The sequence below is a fragment of the Neocloeon triangulifer genome, unplaced genomic scaffold (assembly GCF_031216515.1).
Source record: "Neocloeon triangulifer isolate White Clay Creek 2 clone unplaced genomic scaffold, ASM3121651v1 ptg000001l, whole genome shotgun sequence".
NCBI classification, from domain to species: Eukaryota; Metazoa; Arthropoda; class Insecta; order Ephemeroptera; family Baetidae; genus Neocloeon; species Neocloeon triangulifer.
The window spans coordinates 1,683,899-1,706,789 of NW_026775544.1; the positions used below are offsets into that span (position 1 = coordinate 1,683,899).

Below are 22,891 nucleotides of genomic sequence, written 5' to 3' on the forward strand. Positions count from 1 at the left end.
ATTACGGCAAGGCATGTTTTGGAAGCGAAGAAAAATTTCATCTTTCTTCTCTGTTCAGCAGCTTTTCTGCTCTATATTTTGTACCGAGCGCAAATACACGACTAAATGAGTCTTTCTCTCTCTCTCTCTCTCTCTCTCTCTCTCTCTCTCTCTCTCTCTCTCTCTCTCTCTCTCTCTCTCTCTCTCTCTCTCTCTCTCTCTTTTTGAAAGAACTCCTCTGCGAGATGAAAGGACTGTGTGCGCTGCAGTGAGCGCGCGGAAAAGTTTCTTCCCTGAATAAAGAGGCACGTTGAGTCCTCAAATGAGGAGAGCGTCAATCGTGGTACCAATTGTCCTGCATCTGCCAATTAGCGTCAGTTTTTTGTTTTGTTTTGTCGCTATTATACTCTATTTTTTTCTGAAAGTTCGTTGCCTTTGAGAGGACATCATTAGTGAGCGCAAAGTTTTAATTGGGACGAATGAGAGAAATGGTTTAAAAACATAATGATAATAAAAAAAAAATAGTTTGGTTTAGTTTTTTTGACAAGCAAAGTTGGAAAGTCAAATCTAAGAAGTACGTAAAATAGATTTCCTTTATTTGTGGGTTAATTAGAAATGGTACTATCAAACTACTAACCTGAGTGGCTATAACCATAACCGCAATAAAAGCCAGATTTAATTGAAAATTAAGAGATCTCATCAGTTTAAAAAGTAAATCAGTATATGATTGCATGAAGTCCCAAATTTATGGTTTTTTTATATTTTTCTAAATTTTGTAATTTATATAATTTAAATTTTATTAAATTTTAAAATAATTAATTAAATTTTTTGCACATTCTGCAGTAGAATTTTAGGATGAAAATGACTAGAAAAAAATGCATTTTTTTTCTTTAAAAGGATTTTTGCAAAGAAAATTTCAATCTAAAATCCCATATTTTCCTTCTAAAAAAAACTTAAGCACCCGTTGCAGAATCATTGAGAGGGAAAAAAGCAGAATTTTTGTTCTCACTCTTTTGAAATGAGAGATAAAATGCCTCAATCACATGACTGATTGTATGGAATTCATTTCATTCAAGCGCACACCATAATATAGGAACGGAGGAGTCTCTTGAGGCTGCAGCCACGAGCGGCGCAAACCGCAAAAATGCCACCCAAACCGAGTTTCAAACTTGATCCCTTTCAATTGGGTCGCCGCAAACTTCTCCGGCGGAGCTAATCCAAGAGAAAGAGGCGCCGTTTTATCTATCGGCTGCGGATATTCCGAGCGAGTGAACCGAAAAAGGTGTTTGGTCTTTTTATACATATATTTTTTTGGTACTGACCTATGCTTTGGCTCATCCAAATGCCGAGCATGTCCATCTGCAGAAGGCGGTGGTAGAGGCGTTCGCCGCCGCGCTCGCAGTTCATGAAGAGGTGGTAGAAGAAGGAGCCGACCCAGGGCGCCACGCTGCCCACCAGATGACACCAGGGCAGCACGTGGCCGATCAGGCTGTACTCAGGGTGGTTTTTCCAGGGCAGCAGACCGGGCACCGTCACTAGGATATACACAATCGGCACTCCTAAAACATTACAAAAACACGAAGTTGCAATTATCTGTGAAAACATTTTGAATAAATTTTTAAGAAGAATAAAAGAAAGTTGAGACTAGAGGAGAGGGAGAGAGAAAACACAACTAATGCAAAGGATTTAAGATAGGAAAAGACTCTGTTCTTTTTCTTCCAGCATGGTTTTTCTCCTCGCATACCATTTTTTATGCAGAATTGTAAAAAATACTTTAGATTGATAATTTTCTTTAAATTTAATGAAACTATGATCTCTGAAAAAAATTATTCACATGATTAATTTGGAAATTAAAATATTATGAAAGCAGCATAGAATTATTAATAAAACGACTTAATCCGTTTGAGGTCAATGTATCACAAATTTTTAAAGTTTCTAAATTTTATATTTTTCTTTTTCTAATTTTTTTAAATTTTCTTTTTAAAAATTAAAATTTAATAAAAAAATTAATATCAAGTATAAGGTACAAAAATTTTATACTTTAAAGCAAAAGAAATAAAAAGATGATTTTTAATAATTATTAAAATTCTTTATATTGATCAATAATGTTATCATTATCTATTTTTGTTTGTTTAGGTTTGACTTGTACGTCCACGTCATTTACAACAGTTTCAATTTACTTTTTCATTTGGCCAAGCGTGCACGATCCAAGCATTCCAAGCGGCAGGAACGATCATTTTATTACCCTGCACGTAGGGGTGCCGACTTTTTTCATCAAGTGCTGGGAAAATATGTGTTTTCTCGTTGGAGAGAAAAACGTGAGTGGCCGTTCGGCGCTTTTATAAGTAGTTCTTTCCATCCGATGGACGGACGGACGGCCTGAAGGTTTCGCGATTTTGTTTTGTTGTGCAAATACCGCGGCTGATTGCATCTAATCCCCGGGCAGGAAGCTCTTGGCCAATCCTCCACTTTCGCCACAGAGGCCACCGCTTTTCCAGCACTGCCTTCGTGGAAGCAGGCCAACTCCGAAAACAGGGTGTGACCCACTGGTGTCGCATGCCAACCATGATTTTCCGCGGGACTAATTGGATTTGTTTCTCTCTCGGTCGGCTTCGCGCTGTATTTCGACGATTTCATTAAAGCTCTCCAACGGCCATTTGGTTTTTGCATCAATTTGAGTGAGGGTAAAATTTGACCTGGCAGGAAAAAAATTACATATCCTTAAAAAGTGAAGAATTAAAAAATGAGAATTTGATTTTTATTTGCAGTGTGTTTTTAAATTTACTAGAACAAGTTATAAACTTTACGGCAAGGTTCTATTTACTGAACTTTCTCCTCAAAATGCTCTAATCTAAATTTTAAATATGAAGAGAAACATCTTCACATTTGTCATTTGGGGTTCATGAGTGATTTATGGAACACAAAACCAGGCCAAATTGTGCGCAGAATTTTAATATTTGAAAAAAAAAATCAAATTTTGCATAGCTTTTATCTATTTCTTTTGGTGATTTGTCGTAAATTTTTTCAGCCTTATTTTTAATAATGTTTCAAACTGCTATTGTTCCCCAAAATTCAAAAGCTGGTCGTGAGAAAAGCAGCACCGGTGGAGAACAATCGTATTTTATATATCATAGTGCCGGTGGGTGCGAGAAGAAAATATTCTCGTTCGCGGTAACAGAGGAAAATAATTAACACGTGCGGGCAGGTTGCCAGTTTGATAAATTCTCTTTTAAAGCGCGAAAGTTGTATGTGAGTTTAGTACACAATGAGAGGAAGAGGAAACTTTTGTTAGGCCTCGGCAAACTGCAGACATGGCCTGGAAAATCGATAGCCGGTTTAAAGAAGAAAAGAAAGGCGAGCGCGGTGCCGGGTGTTGCATTTTCTTAAGAAGCAGCCCTTTGACCTGCATTTGGGATGCGGACGAATCTGGAGGAGTGGTGTGTGTGTGTGTCGTCATAATTGGCAGCTGTGCAGAAAGAAAGGGGCTTTCTTTCAAGAGCGCGGCGTTTGCATGACAAACGTGCTGCTTTTTCACGCGAAACTTTTCTTTCGAGACACGTTTCAATGTTGGCACGGCTTCGCTATTCATGGGCTTTCCAGGGAAGTAGAGGAAAGCTTGCTATGCTTGATATTTATGTATAGAAAAAAAAGAGGGCGGCTCGTTCTTGAAGGGAGAAAAAAATGGAGAGCTTTTGCATATGAAAAGGTGTATCTTGAGTGACGGCATCGTGAAAAATGGAATTGAATTTGATTTATTTTTGACATGTTATCAATGACAATGACTGATGCAAATTTGCAGAAGGGAGTGAAAACGTCAGCGATTTTTTGAGAAGATTTTGCCAAAAATACAATGAGCGTTTCCGAGTGAATTTGAAGGGCGATTGGATGATTTTGGACTAGACAGAACCTGTGTATGATTTTTATGCATGTTTGAGAGGGTGCCAAGGGGTGTCCACACACAAATTTTCAGACCTCTAAAAAGGGGCGTTACCCAAAATTTCGGGACTTGAAAAATGGGCAAAAATTATTTTGGATTTGCTATAACTTTGGAACGGATAAAGTTATATTGACGTTCTCAACTGTTCCTGACGTAACTTTTTACGCTGAACAACTTTGCTGTTGACACCAAAGTTGTATTGTTAAGGGAAATGTCACTTTCAGGTGACCTCTGACCAAAATGTCAAATTTTGACAGGGAACGCCTCCTTCGATTTTTTTCCAGGTATAGGAAAAAATGTAGCCCATGAAATTTTACATCACATATGTCAAAATTAGAACAAGGTTATTTTTTGTTTTCGAGTAATTAATCGTTGAATAAGAAAAAACGCGTCCGAAGAGGGTCGAAAATTTAGAGGTAAATTAAAGAATTAACAAAAACATAACTAAATCAAGTCAGCAATGTTCCATTGTATCATAAATATTCAAGTAAGGCAAAAGCAACATACACGACACGATTTTTTACAGTTTCCTTCGATTTTTGAAATAACCTCAAAATTTTCGACCCTCCTCGGACGCGTTTTTTCTTATTCAACGATTAATTACTCGAAAACAAAAAATAACCTTGTTCTAATTTTGACATATGTGATGTAAAATTTTATGGGCTACATTTTTTCCTATACCTGGGAAAAAATCGAAGGGGGCGTTCCCTGTCAAAATTTGACATTTTGGTCAGAGGTCACCTAAAAGTGACATTTTCCTTAACAATACAACTTTGGTGTCAACAGCAAAGTTGTTCAGCGTAAAAAGTTACGTCAGGAACAGTTGAGAACGTCAATATAACTTTATCCGTTCCAAAGTTATAGCAAATCCAAAATAATTTTTGCCCATTTTTCAAGTCCCGAAATTTTGGGTAACGCCCCTTTTTAGAGGTCTGAAAATTTGTGTGTGGACACCCCTGGGCACCCTCTCAAACATGTATAAAAATCATACACAGGTTCTGCCTAGTCCAAAATCGTCCAATCGCCCTTCAAATTCACTCGGAAACGCTCCAATAACTTTGCTTATAAAGGTGAATTTCGTCTCTTTTTATTTCCATCATATGTATTTTATAAATTGGTGCTTAAATTTATTAGGAATACTTCCTGTCAAGGGATCATTAAATTATGATGTATGATGGTCAACTTTGATTTAGTAAGGAATTTTTCCAGTTAAATTTATAAACAAAAGATATATCGGTACAAAAGTAAATCAAAAAATCTGATTGGAATTCATAGCCATTATTAAGTTTCATAAGAACTTACTTTGAATTTAAAAAACGTGTCATAAAAATTATTAAATTAAAATTTTGTATTCGAAAGTATTATACCTTTTAGTTTAAATCTTGACTTTGTGGGAAATGTGTCACCATATAAATATACCAATTTTTTTCTTGTTTTGATGTATCAAGAGTTAATCCGTTATTATTTATTTAATTGCTTTTCTGCAAGTAAATCAAGATAATGGTTTACGGTTTATTTATAGGCCTTATACTGACAGGTTCAGAAGCCAATAAAGAATATAATTCTCTAGAAGGCCACGTTGTAATCCCTTTTACATTGCTGTTGCAAATATAAATTACACAAGACGGAGAGTAATTTTTTTTATTCTTTTATTATATTGGATTAAATTTCATTTTCATTTTTCTTTCTTTTATCGGAAATGGAAAAATTATTTATTTAAAATATGAAACAATTTCCCTCAAGTGCTGAAAGAAAATGTCCGGCGATTCAAGATAGTCGAATTCGATTAGCACGTCCTATGAAAATATCCGCCTCACAAAAAAAAGCGCTCTGTATACAAAATATGAGAGCGAGGCTGCTAAACAAACGCGGCGGGAAGCGGCAGCTGCAAGAGGAGTTGAATTTTCGGCGCGTGTAGGAAGAGAAATGGGCCCCGTAGCAGAATCGATCTCACTCTCCGAAAAAGCTTTCACAATCGGGAAAATATTTAATTTGCGGCGTAATTTTCGAGTCGCATGATGGATGGCTGCGAAAGTGGAGAGACGGAGCGGGTGGAAGGCTGCAAATATTTGGGGCAGCCATAACTGGATTGCCGCAGTAGCTCGTCTCTCTTGCGCCAAGTGAGTGTTTTGCCAGCTCCTCTAAGGATTCTCCACGACTCGAGTTGTTTGCCTAAGCGATTTTTTCGTCGCGTGCGTATTTGTTTTACGCTACGAATACGTGCATGCTGCGTGGCAAAAGAAAAAATTTGACCTAAGGACTTTTTAAACCTAAAATCTAAACAGACCTATACTCGATAAATTGATCAGTTTTAGTCTTGACTTTTTATATATCTCAGAAAATTTGTTTGTATTTATTTATTTAGTCATTAATCAAAAATAGCTTTAATGGAATTTTTATTGATGCATAAATCTGAGTGAAATCACGGACCGCAGCTTCGGTTGTACTTGTACAAGCGTAATTGATGGTGCTGGCAAACGCCGGCTGACGAGAGAGAGAGAGAGCGGTCGTCGCAACACCGCGCGCATTGTGTGTGTGTAGTTGGCCCTTGGAGCGTGGGCGCCGCTCCATTCATTCATCTGTCGCCCGCGCCCATCCACTTTTTGCATGATTTCGCCGGCGACGCCAGCCGGCAATTCTGGCAGTCGCAAATGTTTGGCATCCGCGAGTGCGTGATTAATTGGTTGCGCAACATCGGTTACTTTTTACGGAGACATTTATTTCTCTCCTAGTATCCCACGCACACTCCGAAAAACGAACAAAACGCGATGAAAAGGACGTTTGATAAGCCCTCCGTGTATTTTTGGCGTTATTATCGATCTCGGTAAGGCCGCCGGCACGGAAATAATTTTATTTTCGCGGTTTATCACAATCATTGAATACATAACATCGTGGCCCAGGGAAATTTTCCATTCAAATCATTTGTTGGCTGTTATTATTGCAGAGATTTTGGACGCAGATACAAAGTGACAGAAATTGCCAATTCTAAATTATTATGGAAGTAGAAGAAAAAAAATGAATTATTTATTTGGACAAACACGCAAGGGAAAAGGCAGCGGAGAGAAAGCAGATTTGTACTTCATTCTTTGCAGCTGAATTTCCAATTATTGATTAATGCCAGTATTTAAAGTGACTTGTTAATTTCTTTTTGTATTTTTTCTCATTTTACTTAATTTGTGAAGAATAAACAACAATAATAATTTAAAACTTTATCATTGAATCTCGATGTAAAAATGATTGAATCATGTCTAGGTGTTCTTGAACTACTTTAATTTACATAATACTCTTAAAAAATGTGGAAATTTATTGTTATGTAATTTGTAAGATAGGCATTGAGAAAAATAAAATAATTACGAAACTTTATTCTGGGACACAATTACATATATTTATCTCTATTAAAAAATAAAAAATAAAAATTCACAATTTAAGTTTTATTACACAGTCTCTGTGCATTTGACCTTACTGATTAATTGGAAACTATATATAAGAGAAACTATTGGAAATTTATAAATTATTTGTTAAAATTCCAGAAAAATATATTAACAATTGTGCTAAATCAGGTTAAATGAGAGCGTTGAGAGCTTCACTCTATTTAATAACAACGATCAGCGCTGTAGATATCGAATTTATCTATTTAGCATCAGCAGATGATTAGAGTTGCGTAATTAATCAAGAACCTCCTTTTAGAACTACTTGTTGAGGTCATGATAGGCCTATAATGTCAATCGTTTCATTTTAATGAAAGAGGCTCTTCAAAATCCTCGTCTTTGATGCATCTAATCCCTTTAACAATCAATGACTCTACTATAAGATTTCCAAAAGAATTTTACAAGAAACGTTTCTGTAAATTTACGTTATTTTGGAACGGCACGTGCTGCCCAAGGCGGTTCTATGTTTTTCTATTTTCTCCATAAAAAAATCAGTCCTTCAAGATGTTGGTGACGAAGCTATACCGAGCATCTGTTTTGATAACAAATCTGTTTCTGGTAAACAAACACACGTGCTCAATAAAGTCGGGTGTCCGACTTATTATGATACACTCTGTCAACTCTAAATAAATCATGGTATCCCTAGCATTGCTATTTTTTTTGTAAATCAAAACATTAATCACATTAAATGAACTTTGAATTTGAAATTCATTGAGGAAATTTTTAAATGGTCCTCTAACAGCACCGAAGGGTGGAAATTTATTTCCAACACAACTGTTTAATTAAAATTCATTTTTTTCTTTCCTTTTTTGCACAAATGAAATGAAAAGATGAAATAAAAGGCAATTAGAGGCATACAAAAAAATTAGTTTGTGGATCACCTCCAAATCTTGTAGAACTTACAAGTTATTTACAAATGCCTTTTTATGACCGTTATAAAGGTCTATTTTTAAATCTAGTTCAAGTTCATTGTTGAGAGTTGAAAAGCTAAAATTTGCTTTCTTCTCTTCTTGTGGTAGAGAGAATAAACATTTGATGGCTTTTTGAGCCAGTCATATGAGGTGCAGAGCCCATTTTATTTTTAAGAATGAAAGCGCGCCCGAGTCATCGTAGCGAAACCACCTATTATTTATTTTTATAACGTCAGAACGAATTACAGTGTCTTCCATTCTGTTCCTGGAACTAACTCCTCTATAAACACCGTTCCTCTAATAAATAATCCAGCTTTTAAACACTCTCTCTAGCACGCCGGTCCCAAAAATAAATGGCATCTAATCGAATTTCGGCGGCCTGCGTGTTACGTCTCGTGTACAAATAAGCCATGTTTACCGTGAATATTTCATGTGCGAATTCAAAGATCCGCAATCTGAGTAATGGACCACTCGCGAAATTGAATTTGCTCTCGGCAGCAGAACTCGTCTCGGTGATCGATATCTCGTGACACAATACTCGCTTCTCATCATGCGCCACCATATTCAATAATCAATTCAGTGCGCGGCTCACAGGCTGCCTGGCAAGTGGTGCAATAAATAAAAACCACACAGCGGCTAATGTAAATTCTCTGTATTCCATATTCATATCCACTCGGCTGAGCACGAAACGTCGCTCTCTGCATTTTATTACATTATTTTTCTTATCTCATTCCAGCCAAGTCACTTTACTGTGCGGAGAAGCCTGAATCTGGGAAATTCAGTCACGCTCCAATACAAAAGTGCATTGAATAGCAGAGTTTTTTTCTAGAATTTTTTACATTAAAATAATGGAAGATTTGTCTGGAATCACGTCAACCAAAGCGCCAAAATTGGAAAAAATATAAGGCAAGAAGCCTATTTTAAACACGAGGCCATTGATTTATTCATTACTTTTCATTAGATCTTTAAATTTCTAGATTTTCCATCATTAAATAATTGAAAAATTCGGTATTTTCTTTGCTTGAAAACATCAAGACAAATAATTTAAATGAAAAAAGGAAGGAAGATTATATTTTTATGTAATTTTTGGTGTTGTATATTTGAGCAATCCCCATCCATATTATTAATAACATAAAAAAAACTGGTTATATTTTATTTTGTAATATTGTAAAAAATTTTAATAAAATTATTGAAGCGTAAATAAGTTGAAATTTAATATTGTTGAAAGTTTAAAAAATATTTTTAGTAATTTACTTTTTAATTGTGGTTTGCTTATAAAAATTGTTACCAAACAGGCAAAACAATTAATAATTTTTCTGAAACTTCCCAGATGTGATAAATTTAAAATCAATTCAATTTAATTGTTCTACAGTCGTCATAAAACTTAACTTTTTATAAAAAAAATTCAATATTACTGAGCTGAAAGTTGGATGAAATAATTTTTCTATGATAAGTACAGATAAGTAAAAATAATGTTGAACTCAATAATATTCCAATCTAAATGAAATCATTCCTCACAATCCTTTGATATAATTATACAATTTTTATGCTTGAAGTTGCTATGTGTATTTTTCCGTCGCTAAGCGAGAGTATTTATTTATGTGTGCAGTTGACGGAAAATTAGATTATCTCAGCGTCATGAACTTAGTCTCTCTGGTTCGACACGGTACGAATTTCGTGACCGAGTGAGCGGTGCGATATATCAAACGGAAGGAGCTGGAAAAGTGCAAAACGAACACATGCTCAGATGGGAATGCTTGTGTGTTTGTTTTCGTGTGAGTGAATAAATTTTCCCATCCACCGAGGCCTTTGTGTTTGCGCGAAATGCGACGAGATTCATCACACTCCAGAGAGAGGGAAAATCTTATAAATGTCAGCCATGAGCAGAATTGAAAGATACAAAGTGCAGCGGAGTGGCAGGCGCGACCGCGGGCAACCCGCCAAGCGCAAATTCACATTTATAGCGTGCTTTATCTGCCGCTTATCTGCAGGCGATGTCATTAGATTCAGGAATAGCCCGAGTTGGTTGGTTGCTACGGGAAAACGCCGTGCATATGTCGCAAAAAGGAGCGAGTTAATTCAGGACAGATTCGGAATGGAGCCACAAAAAACATATCACATCTTTTCGGCTGCGGAAATTGGGCTCTCTCGTGGCGATGAATAAATTTGCAACTGAATTGGACTTCCAAATAGAGAACTCTGTGTAGTGAATAGCCTAACACGTGAGAACGAGAGAGGCACTTTGCAGTTTATGAGTATAAAGTATATCGGACGTGAACTACTCACTCAGTGAGATGAAGGAGCTAAAAAATGGGGGAAATAATGTTTGGAAAAACTTTTGCTAGAGTTTTGCTTTTATAGCACTTTTGCTTACAATTTTATTTTCTAACGTATGCAAATTTTAAATCAGAATGACACAGTTTTATAAAATATAGAGAATTATTTTAATTTTTATTACTTATTTGATTTGTTATAGTTAATTTTTCTTTAATAAATTTCTTCCCACATACTTATTACTATCCATTTTTTGTCGTTTTTCTAGAAAATCATTTCAGTGTCATTTTAAAATCGAGATCAAATATATTTAATTGCAGGCAAGATCATTCTAAAAATTTACCCACTTAAAAAGTAGATCTCCGTCTAATTAATCCTGTAAGGTCTCTGCTGTGCAGGATTGAAATGCTTTTAAGATTATTATCATAATGAACAAGCCAACTCAGCTATGCACTTCAATTAAAATCTTCCTGCGCAATCAGAGAGATGGAAGTTTCTATAGAGCGACAACATTCAAGAGAGTGCAGAGCTGTGCACGTTCTAGAAGGTCACGCTGCACTTTTGCACACCAACGAAACGGCGAATGACGACACGTAACGTGTAGATAGCGAAATAAAATCAGTCCGATTCAGCAGCAAAAGGGTTGAATAGGGAGAGTCACACTATTTATTCATGACAGCTCGTCCCCGCAGAGACTCGTAATTATGCAGCCCGCGTCACTCGGCGCCACGGCAAAAAGCCTATCCGGGCTCACGGCAGGCGGACAAACGTGCGAGCGAGACACAAAAGCACACGGCCAATTATGCTCGCGACAAATGTCAAAGGTTTAACGAGACGCCCTCCTAGTCCTCTTTTACCCAGAAATTATTTCGAAATAACGCCGGGTGCGAATTTCCACACTCCTGTTTCTCTGCGGCTTTGAAGTTGCCAGGCTTTTGTTGGACTGGATGGAAATCGATAATATCAAGTGTTGCGTGTCGCGAGATGAAAAATAGGCCTAAATTAACCAGCTAAATGCGAACACCTCTTGCGGATCAAAAGAGACTGAATAGAGTTTTCCAAATTTTAACCTGGAAAAAATTTAATAAAATAATGCCTTTCCTCACCGTTTTAAATAGCTAAAAAAAGTAAAAAAAAAAAGATCAAAAGTATTTTTATCCATACGAATTTTTAAAATTATTATTTTTTCTCTTTTAATTATCTGAATCTTTTTAAGAATAAAAAAGTTGCTATGCACATCTGTTGATTGTGATAACTTATTAGAAAAATTCCATTGTTGGAAGAAGAGGGTAAAAAATGAACGGTGACCTGGTTCACACTGTGCTTTTGTATGAAATATAGGTTGGAGGTGCATCAAAGTTCTCATTTGAAGCAGGAAATCGATTCCTCTCTCTCTCTATCTCACTCTGCGATGTGTGTCTCTCAAACGTTATTATTTTGAGAGTGGAAAACTCTATAGTTCAAAGTTTCGCCCGTTGGCTCACACATAAAGAGAGCACAGAGATATCTGGCACACAATTAATAGTCCGGCCTGTTCACGATGAATATTCATTAGTCTTTGAACGCTCATGCATTTATTCACGGGCTGAACGTTTCAGAATCCGACACCAGTGTTTTGTGTGTGGAAATTTTACATCAGCTGCATATATGGTGGTGGCGAAAATGACGCGCGCATTCCCCGTCATTAAAAATTAACACTGATCTCTTTTTCAGGCCCTGGCTAATAAAAAAGTTCGATCGCGAATATAGCAGGTTGAAATTTTTATACGCCGTAAAAAGAACCATTCAAGCTGAAAACTTTATACGGCGGAAAATTCGCCCGCGAAAATCGATCTACTGTAAAGTAAGCTGCAAGATTTTATCTCCCAACGTCTCCATTGTACAAAACAACAGGAATGGAAATTTGAGCGGGGAGAGAGGTAGGAAGGAAGGAAGCTCTTGTGTCAGCATAATTTGTTCACATGCGACCTCGCACAGAACATTGCACGAGGAACCTTTCCAAATGAAAAATATATGCGGCTCCTTTCGTTGGTTTAAAAACTGATTGCTCTTTTAGAAAAGGCAGAGAGAGGAATTTCACTCCATTACAACAAGGATTCACTTTGCTTCACATTACAAATTTTAAATTTTCTTAATTAATTTAGAATTTTAATAATTATTTATATTACCAAAAATTTAACTAGTTGCTTTTAAATAACATTTTAAGTTTAATATTTTTAATCATTTAAAATTATTTAAAAAATAAACATTTTAAGCTTTTTTAATATAACTAATTATTTTTTGCATAATAATATAAAACTACTGTTTAAATTAAAATAAGATCAATAATGTATAGTACAAAATATAAATTTATTCTGTGATGATGACCTTCGTTATTCCATTCACAATATATAATTATAAAACAATACATTTGTGATAACAATACCTCTCTTGATGTCGTGATGTGGATTATTTTGAAATAATGAGAACAAAATAATCTCCAGATATCTCAATTCCAAATCATGGCAATAAACTCGAAAAAGTAAACATACCTATTGATACCTTTCTTAAATATGTTGAGTACGATGCGATTTATAAAAAAAAACTACTACGACAGTTACATGATATGCAAAAATATCATTAAAGCAGATGTAAAAATAAAGAAAAATAATGCTTGTTATTTACTTATTACACAGCTGGTTGTTAATGAAAAATTAAGGAAAATATTTTTACCGACTTTCCAACTTTTAGGGTCGCCGTGGTTCCATAAATTTTACATAATTGAGTGAAAGTCTCAAAGTTTTATTCTTGCTTTTTTCTAGATAAAAAACACCCTTCAGCAGCAAACAACACTTTCCCATTAAAAGTCCACAGTTCGGGAAGCGTTGAACTTTTGTGCATAAATATTTGAAAGGGTCGGAAAATAAGCACGGAAAGCTGGAGCTTATTCGAGGAAAATCGATAGGGACTTCTAAATTTGTTGGCCAGGTCGTAAATAATAGCCCCGTCGACTTGTAAACGTGTGTCGTGACTGGCAGTGCAGCATTATTGTTCTATTGATGCGGCTTTCAAGGACGCTGGCAGCTCTTTTTGTGGGGCTACGATTGAGAGATGGAGGAAGGAACGATCACTCATTTGCCCCGCACACGCCAACAACAGCAGTTTTTGCACGCCCCGATATCCACAGGGGCCTGCATCGCCGGGGGTGAGCGACGACCTTCTTCTTCTTTCTCCCTCGCTAACTTTTTTTGCATCAGAACTCTCGCTGCGAGACGTTTGATTGCGAATGTAATAAGGACTTCTTGCGAACTGCACATATTTTTTGCCGACAAATTGCACCAACTGTCATTCGAGATCGTTGTGACGTGACTAATGGGGTGCTCTGCTCCTATTACGGGAGATAATAATCGGAACCACTGCTCTCTCGCAGAATGTCATAGTATAGAATGACAACTGTGAAGCGCCGAGACGAGAAGGAAACTTTTATGAAAAAATTTTTTTTTTTATTTATTTACATAATAATTTTATGTTCAATTTATTAAATAAGAGTATTTATTTACAAATAATATTTTTGTTTTATATAAAATAATTTTACATTTTAACATTAATTTTGGATAATCTAGTTTTATTTCTTTAATAGTTTTATTAAAATATTTCTATATAAAAATTTAATGATTCTGCTGTCAATAGTTATCCTACGCTTGTTAAACGTTTAAGAAGCCAAAAGGTGCATAACATAGAGACTTTCCAGCTTTGAAGTTTTTAGAGGCATAATTTAAATTGACTGGTTAATTCATTCAGGAGTAATATAAGAAAATTTAATGATAAAAATAACAATAATTTTTTAGGTTAACCAAGAGGAATTAATGTTAAATCACTTGTACTGTACACAAATGAATAATAGGTAAAAAGGTTTGAATTTTCAAGTAAAAAATTGCAAATGCAAATTTTTCTTAATAACACCAACAAAATAAATAAATTCAATAGTGAAGTTGATGCAAATGTGTAAGAACTATTTTTTTCTAAAAAAAAAAGTAATTTAAGTGGAGACTTTGTTTTTTCTTTTCTTTTTAATTAGGTACCTTGCCAGTGATTTATTATTTAAAATAAAATAATTATAATTGATAATTGTGTCGCAGTTTTCCTCAAGTTCCGTTTTAGGAGGAAAAACGTACAGAAAGTTTCCCAGAGGCCATTAAGCCCCTTAAATTAGCTCCCCCAAAAGGCAATTAGTGCCCACATTTCAACTCATGTTTGTATGCAGAAAGAAAAGTTGTGCTCGAATCCGGCTTTAAAAGGAGCAAAACTTTCCACTTGTGCTTTTGGGAGGAAATTGAAAAAAAATGAACCGCCTCTTGCTAGTTCTCCTATATTTATTTTGTCCTAAATTATTTATGACGAATCTAATAATGGCCCACTAGCGAGTTTCCTGGCCGGTAAATTGGCCCGGAGACAAAAAGAGAAAGAAGAAGTCGGCTCTCCCCTGCTCTTGCTCGGACGGATGCTGGAGCCAAGTTAGGTAATGGAGGAAAGTTTAATTTCCTCCTGCATCGTGTGCATGGGTGCGAGCGAGTGAATTTATTCGCCATCGTGCGCTCTCTTCATAAATAAATAATGCCAAGCGAGAACTTTAATAAACACAGAAGAACAATTTTGGTGAAAAATAATAATAGCTACTTTCTGCGTTCTTGCAAATTTGAAGCCTTCTCATAGAAACGCGGACCGTATTTTGTGCTGGCAAGTGCATGCGCGCGGAAATTATTTCGTGATTTATTACTGCCCCGCCATCAAACGCGATATTTTGCAGTCTTTTGTCGCCTCCTCGCGCCCTCTTTTTTATGGGCTTTTAATTTATTCCATTCAGCGGCGGCGCTCTCCATCGTTCCACATTTAGTTGGAGCTCTACTAGAGTGCAGAGTTGCGTCGGAACATTTTCCGAGTGGATTCGCGTTTTACTGTTTTTGATGGGTGTCAGAAAAGCTCCATTGTGGCCGTTATAAGTGGACAAGAATTCGCTATAAACCAGTCAAAATTTAATTTATCCAACCCCTCAAGCATAAAAAGCCTCTTAAATTTTAAATTCGTCACTTTATAAATATATTTTTCTATTACCTGGATATTCCTGCTTTTAAAAGAGTTTTGTAAAAAAGCCAATTTTGTTTTTAAAGATTTTAATCGTTCAAAAATTAATCAATACATAATATACAAATTCGAGCTATTTTTTATATTATCTTTGTCACTAAAAGTTTTATAAGTTTAAAATTAATCAAAAAGATATTTGATAAAAGTATGTCTAAACAATGTAGACTAATTAAAATAAAGAGATAGCGTATTTAATCAATGATCATGCTTTCAAACACACTCCATAGTCCAAATGTCCAATCTTAAAACTTCAAAAAATAACAATTTCGTCATGTCCGTGATTTTTTGCAGCACGTGCTTGAAAAAGTGATTTAAATCACATTTGTTAACAAAGTAATCCATTTATGATAAAATAAAAAAAGTGACGCAGTGGAAAAAAAATGTGCTGTTGAAGCTCTATAACAATTGATTTTTTCGCTTTTTTTGTGCGAATCAACTGAATTATTACATTTTGAATGGCTTCTTCTGCCTATCAAAATTCGCTGAGCTAAAAATTCCTTTATTATTTCATACCTCACCTCATATTTTTGCACACACTAGCTGCTCTCAGCTGCGTTGATTTACAGCAAGGAAATGGCGATAAGTCCCGCGGGAATTGTAAACCCCATCATGTTCGCCGTATTTGCTCAGATATAGCTCCGTAAATTACACACACACACAACACACGCTCTCTCCCTATTTGACTCGCTTTTAAACCGGAGAGTGGCTCATCTAAATTGCTCAATTACAAGCGAGAATGGAATATTATATTCACTCTATTGATTTTCTGCCCGAACCTGTTTGAGAATGGCGCGCCAAATCACAACCCGAATTAAAATTATTTCGCAAGAGATGTTTGAAATCAGTGCCAAATGGTAGGTAATTTTTATTGGCTCTAATTGCGGCACTTTTAACACTGCACGCGGCTCGTTTAGATGTCCGTTTTAAAGCGCCACTAATAAGCAAATCCTTCATGTGACTGCCGAGCTAGTTGAAAGTTCTATATAAAATTAGATTGTTTTCACAGCTGTGCGGCAAAGGCAGCCGGGCATGGTGGCGCACACGTCTGTAGTTCGCCTCTCCAATTAAAAATGAGAACAAGCAAAAGAGTACGGATCTGTATTTAACCAAAGAAAGTTCAATGAAAGTGAAAGAGGAGCTAATTAAAAATAAATAATTTAAAAAGAACGAAAACCAACAACTTCATACATGTAAATATTTCAGGCCAATATAACAATTGTAAATAATATTAAAAAAATGAAATTTGTTTTGTGCGAAAACTTTGAACTTACCGTGGGTGAGAATATTGATGGTCTCGTTGTGGAAGTAGAAGAGGGAATGCACGCAGCCCCACACGCTTTGCACGGGCCGGTAGCCGGTGAGGATGTAGGGGTTGAACTGCAGGTACCTGGGCATGTCGTGCCACTTGAGAAGCCTCCGTTTCTTCTTCTCGTCGTCCATTTCGGCCGCTATCTTCGCATACTAGGCTCGAAACGCAGCCGAACGGACGCGCTCTCTCGCTCGGACCCGGATTGGCCCCTAACCGAGATCGGCTCGATCGAGAGAGCTGGGTGGTGCGAGGGTGACGGCAGTGCTCGGCTCACTCACAGTAGTCTGCTCGCCTCGATGGGGATGCATGCGCACCACCAGGGGTGCCCTCGCGCGGCGCTACCGGTTTTCAACGCGCGCTGGCTCCGCCTCCCAACCGGTTCGCTCTTTTTGCTCTCTATCTCGAGCTGCCTTTTGTGCATGTGGAGGAGCATGATGTGGCTATTTGCATGTCCCGCAGTTCCTGTCTCTCGCTGAGCTATCATAGCCAGAGAGAGGAAGTGTGTGTGTTTTTTTCTGCATCAAGTTTACTTTGCCTCGATCAGATTCTAATGCGATGGTTTATAGGGTGGAATCATGAATCATAAACAGGAGATTTTTAATTGCTGGATTGAAAAAATTTATTTATTAATTATGAGTTGTTACTTCATTCGTCCTATTTAGAAATATCTTTTTAAGGATTCACTTGCAAATCAATTTTTCAATCCATGACCGTCTGCTTCAAGACAAGATTTCTCAATAATTAATATTGACGAGGTGCAACTTCTTGCTATCAGTGTATGAACATTCTAATTTTTAATTTAAAATTTTTGAAAATAGTCTTATAGTGCAAATGATTAATGAGCTTGATAATTCCTCCTATTATGTAAAATTAAATTAATAAAATTTTCGATATAATTTAATTGCGCTTATTTATTATTTTCACTTTTAATTCAATTTAAAAAAAAACCTTGAATTTCTCTCAAAATTCACAGTGAATAATTATATATTTGAAATATTTCCACACATTATAGCTTGGGCGTCTTCAAATATAATAATAATTAATTTGAAATTTCTAAACAAATTACGCCTAAAATCTAGAATTATTAACTTATTGAAATAAATTTTCTGTAGTAAAAAATAAAAATCATCCTCCCTTTTGTCTTTAATTTACACAACACATTTGTGACCCTTTTGTCGTTTCCTGCAATCCTTATTTTCTAATACAATAAACTTCTTCCTGCTTTTCATGCCACATACTCTAGCTGCTGAATCTACATTCAAGTGCACCCGGCCCTTTCATTTCAACTTGCTCGTCTCCCAAACTTTCCAGACTTGACGCGTCGCGTACATAATGTAAATCTCTCTCATCCCGTTCATTCTCTTTTCTCTAACAAAAGTGTTATTTTTGTGGACAATGGGGCGAGAAAAACCGGTATATTCAAATGAGCACTGGCAGGGTGAGTGTTTATGCGTGCCCTGCCGCAGCAAGTAGCACACCGAACTCGTCGGCACTGACACAGCAGCACCGCACGCTTGCTTTTTACAACCGACAGCACTTAGCTGGATTCCCATAGGCTAAAGGCTAAACCGTGCAATGCCCAAATCGATTTTCGGCTCGTCCTTCGCCACTGCCGGGCCATCTCGCGCCGCTCGCTCGCTACTTTTTGTTCTCCGAGGCCTGCAAGCTTTTCCCTCTCTCGCTGCAAGAACACGATATATCCCCCATTGTGCCTCGCATTAACACACACATGAATTCAACCTTTTCTTGTTTGCTTTTTGTCTCCTTTGCTAGATTTCCGCAAGCGCGTCAAGATAATGTAAAAAAATTCCAGCTTCTCCTATTCTCTCATTAAAGCCTGTCCCTTTTTGCCTCGTTTGGACGGACTGAAGACGTATTATTTCTGGCAGCAGCTCGGTTGATGCTTCAATTGTCTTCTGCGCACACAGAGAGATTTTTTGTGTGCTTCTCCAGCCAAAGATGAAATTTCGCATTCAGAAGCACGCAGACGTGAAGTTTTCGTTTGCCAGCAGACGGTTCCTCCTCATCTTATTATGCGCAAAATGAAAAGTCAAACGTCGCGAACAAAGTCGAGAACAATGATGGAAAGTTGTGCATATTTTATTTTATGTAGGCAACCTGCTCGCCTCCAGTGCTGTGCGGAATGCATACTCACAAGTGCTTTATTGCTTTCCGCTCTATACAATCTACGTTGTGTAGTTTCAAATGTCATTATTGTTTCGAAGAGAAATTGAATGCGGAATTCTGAAATTGAGAGTTGCTTTCAATAAGCGAAATCACGATCAAGTTCCAGGTATTGCAGAAAAATTTATTTCCTTCTAAAACACAAAAGTTAAATATGGTCATTGGGCTTCAATACTACAAGAGGCTACTGGATCGATTACAAGTTGGAATAATTTTAGTGCAGTTTTTAATGTAGATTTTTGGAGACCAGATAATTTTGTTTATGCGAAAATTACGGCTTTTACCTTTCAATCAATTATGCTTGGAAAAGGAAAGGCCAGAGGCTTGAAAAGTTACTTTTAGTGCAGGAGAAATAACCGTTTCAGCAAGTTTTGCCGCAGTAGAAATTTAATTTTTGATGCGCTTAGATGAGAAGGGAAGTTAATTAATAATTTTTGTTTTTATTCACTTATTTAAAAAGAATTTCGCATAAAATTTGTTATTAGTTGACGAACGAAAATAACTTTTGAAATTCATATTAATCTGCTCTTATTTGTTGACTTTTATAAGAGACGTGACTTCAAGATAAAAAGAGAAGCGCAATAAAAAATTTAATATAGGCCAAGACTATATGGAAAGTAGACAATCTCATATATATTCTCCAAGAGTGAGGTTCGCACTTAGGCTAAAAAGAGAGTCTCTTTATCCAAGTATAGAGACTCAAATGTTATTACGCTCTCTCACGAGATTGAAAGAAGAAAAAAAACGATTTAGAATTTAATGAAAGTCGCTCGGCAATCAGAGTCGTCAACCTCTGTATATTTCACAAAAGCTTTTCGCAGCATTTTTAGAAGGAGATGAGCCGCTCTCGCAATATGGGCCCCAGTAGCTTTTGCCCAAGTCGAGGAGCCAGGCCAGGCCAACGGGGGTGAGTGATGTGCACGACGGCGCAATAACAAAGTCTAGCTGGGAAACGACACAATACATTTTGTGCAGAGCGCGGTATATTTACGGCTGCTGGCGGGAGAGGTAATTTATGTACTTGCACGCGTACATAATGCATTTTTATACCGCGAGAGCGTCCTTTTAACAGCGCGGTCGTGAATTTATTTGACACCCTCTCGACGCGCACACCAACCCTTTGAACTTTGAGTTTCGCCACCTCCACACATGCACGGGCTGCGGAGAATTTTTTTACTTTTCACGTCAATGATTTTATCTCCTAGCTTTACAGAAGCGAAAAAGGATGGAATCGCCAATATTTGCTCTCAATATCAGCATCACGTGTCTTCCTTTAAAGGAAATGCGTCAAAAAATCAAATAATAATAAAGTAGGAAGAATTTTTATAGAAATTGCCTACAGTCCGCCCAAATAAAAATAAAACTTTTGACTTTTTTCAAAATTTTACTGCAATAAATTATAACAAATAAATATATTTTGTGCCCGTGAACTTAAGTATTCAGATCAACTCGTACTAGCCTTACATTTCCTCATTTTATAATCCAAAATAGAAGCACATTTTCCTAGGGTGTGATTGTGTGTGTGTGTGTGTGTTTTTTTTTTTTTTATAAATTTGTCATTTTAGTTTTTGATTCTTCAAAACTGGCCCACCCGAGATTTTCTGAATTTTGGAATTCAAATTTTAAGCTAACCTGAATATAAATCTTTGGCAAAATTGGAATTTATTTAAAATTAAAGAAGCCATATAAACGAACTTAATTTTTCTGTGTTGCGCGACTCTAGTTTTACGTATATTATGGGGAATAATTATTGTCATGTGACAATTTTTTACTACACTAAGAAACTGAAGCATTAAAATGCCGTATTAATAAAAGCTAAATTTACAGGTGATTCCAAACTCACCAAAATATAATGTGAATTTACCTCAAAAGGTTTATTACAATTTAAAATAAAAATTAAAATAATAACACTAATGAACCTTTTTACAACTAAATGAGCAATTTATTTGGTAATATCTTACGAAGCAAAGAATTATAATATCAGAAAAAAATATATTCTGGCCAATTACCAAAAAATCATAAAGTATAATGGATACGGAGAAGGTATAATTATTATTTTGAATCATGCAAAAAATTTGTTTCCAAATTATTTTTAGTATTTTACAAAACATAAATTATTCAAATTGAAATTAAATTATTTAAAAGTATATTTCCTAAAATTAGAAAAAAAACCAATAAATTTAACATGTAAAATATAATAGCATTTCAATAAAATTTTTTCTAACTACAACCTTTTCATGTAATAGCATTTCTAAAAATTGACGTGTAGGTGGCAGCAGGATCCGTGCGGCAAAACGAAAGGCACGTTGAGCGTTGAGCACATTCGTTTGCTGATCGCTGATCTGTTGGCAGCTCTGGATGCGCAAACAACAACGGAGCGAGCGAAGAACCGTGGAAAATCAACCTTTTGCGACTTGATGGGCTCTTTGATGTCCACCTTTCCGAACACACTCGACGCGCCCACCATCCTGAACCTCACGGTGAGTGCCTTCGAAAAGCAAACTAGGCCGCGCGTTTCTCTGCTCGGGCGGGGCTAAACGAACGAGCGCGCCGCAGAAAGAGAAGAGGCGATCAATTTTGCTTGGGAGCGAGTAAAGTTGCTGCAGGTCGTCGCCTTAAGTTCAGTTTTGATGTTCTGGACGTTCGTCAGACGCGAACTGATCGACAGTCTGTTGGTGAAGAATTGCCTGAACACCGCCGTCAACACGGTTTGGAACCAAGTCGGCGCCGAAAAAGCCCTTCAAGTGAGTCCGTCGGCCGCTCTCAGGCCCCGAGCGAGCGTCGCAGCGGCCAAGATGGCCGCCGGCGGCCGCGCGCGGACGGCGCCGTCGGCCGCTTTTCGGCCTCTGCCGGCCGCCCAGTTTGCCTTCCTTCGCTCCACCGGCGGCCGAACACGTGGCCGAATATTCGGCGCGGCCACGCTTTGGCCGCCGCTTTCTAGAACGTTAATTTGCGCACGAACGCCACCGTCGGCGACCAGAACTAATAAATCCTATGCTGCCTTTTTGAGCAAACTAGGACTGAATTAATTATACATAGTTGTTTTTATATATTTTTATTGATCAATTTTTTTCAGTTAAGAATATAATTCAGCATTTAGCCAGTTAAATATTTTGAGAATGAAAAGAAGAAAGAAAAAAATTCTCACTGAACAAACGTTCGGATTATTATTATAATTTTTTTTATAAATCATTATTATATGTTATGCAGAGCATTTTAAGTTAATATAAAGCACAAATGCAATAGAAAATAGATTGTGTTTTTTATGTGGAGTGGAAAACAAGTTTGTCCTTGTTGAAGAAATTGTTTTCATTTAACACAGGTGTTATTATTTGGTTCCTTTCACGGCCAAGAAGTGACACAACCTCATAAACAAGATAAAATATTAAAAATCAGCAAACTTTTAAAAAACTAAAATATTTAAGATACAGAAAACAAAAAAAATTTTGTTTAATTTTAATCATTTCTATTTAAAAAGCTGTTTATTTTTTTCTACTAACTCTAAAAATTCGTTGAATGAAACAGTAATTGTCAGGAGGAAAATAATATTAAATTAATTGCTGGCAAAGTTGGTTAAAATATTTTTCTTTTTACATTCTTTATTTTTATTTTATTCTAAATATTGAATTTCACTTTCAAATTTTTTTTCCGTTATCACTGTTTGTATTTTATTTCTAGCCAGACATGCAAACAAAGTTATATTATAACCAATTTAAGGATTGATAAGAAAAGTAGATTTCAACGATTA

General features: G+C 36.5%; 1 protein-coding gene across 1 annotated transcript in view; it reads right to left on the reverse strand.

Annotated features, from left to right (window-relative positions):
* The window catches only part of LOC132205112 (progestin and adipoQ receptor family member 4), a 28,854-nt gene extending 11,631 nt beyond the window's left edge, over positions 1–17,223 (reverse strand). Inside the window, exons 1-2 of the mRNA XM_059633989.1 lie at positions 16,922–17,223; positions 1,302–1,538 (exon numbers count right to left, since the gene is read on the reverse strand). Coding sequence (XP_059489972.1) covers positions 1,302–1,538; positions 16,922–17,090 — 406 coding nt within the window. The 5' untranslated portion in view covers positions 17,091–17,223. The remainder of the gene's footprint in view (positions 1–1,301; positions 1,539–16,921) is intronic.
* Positions 17,224–22,891: the final 5,668 nt, after the last annotated feature.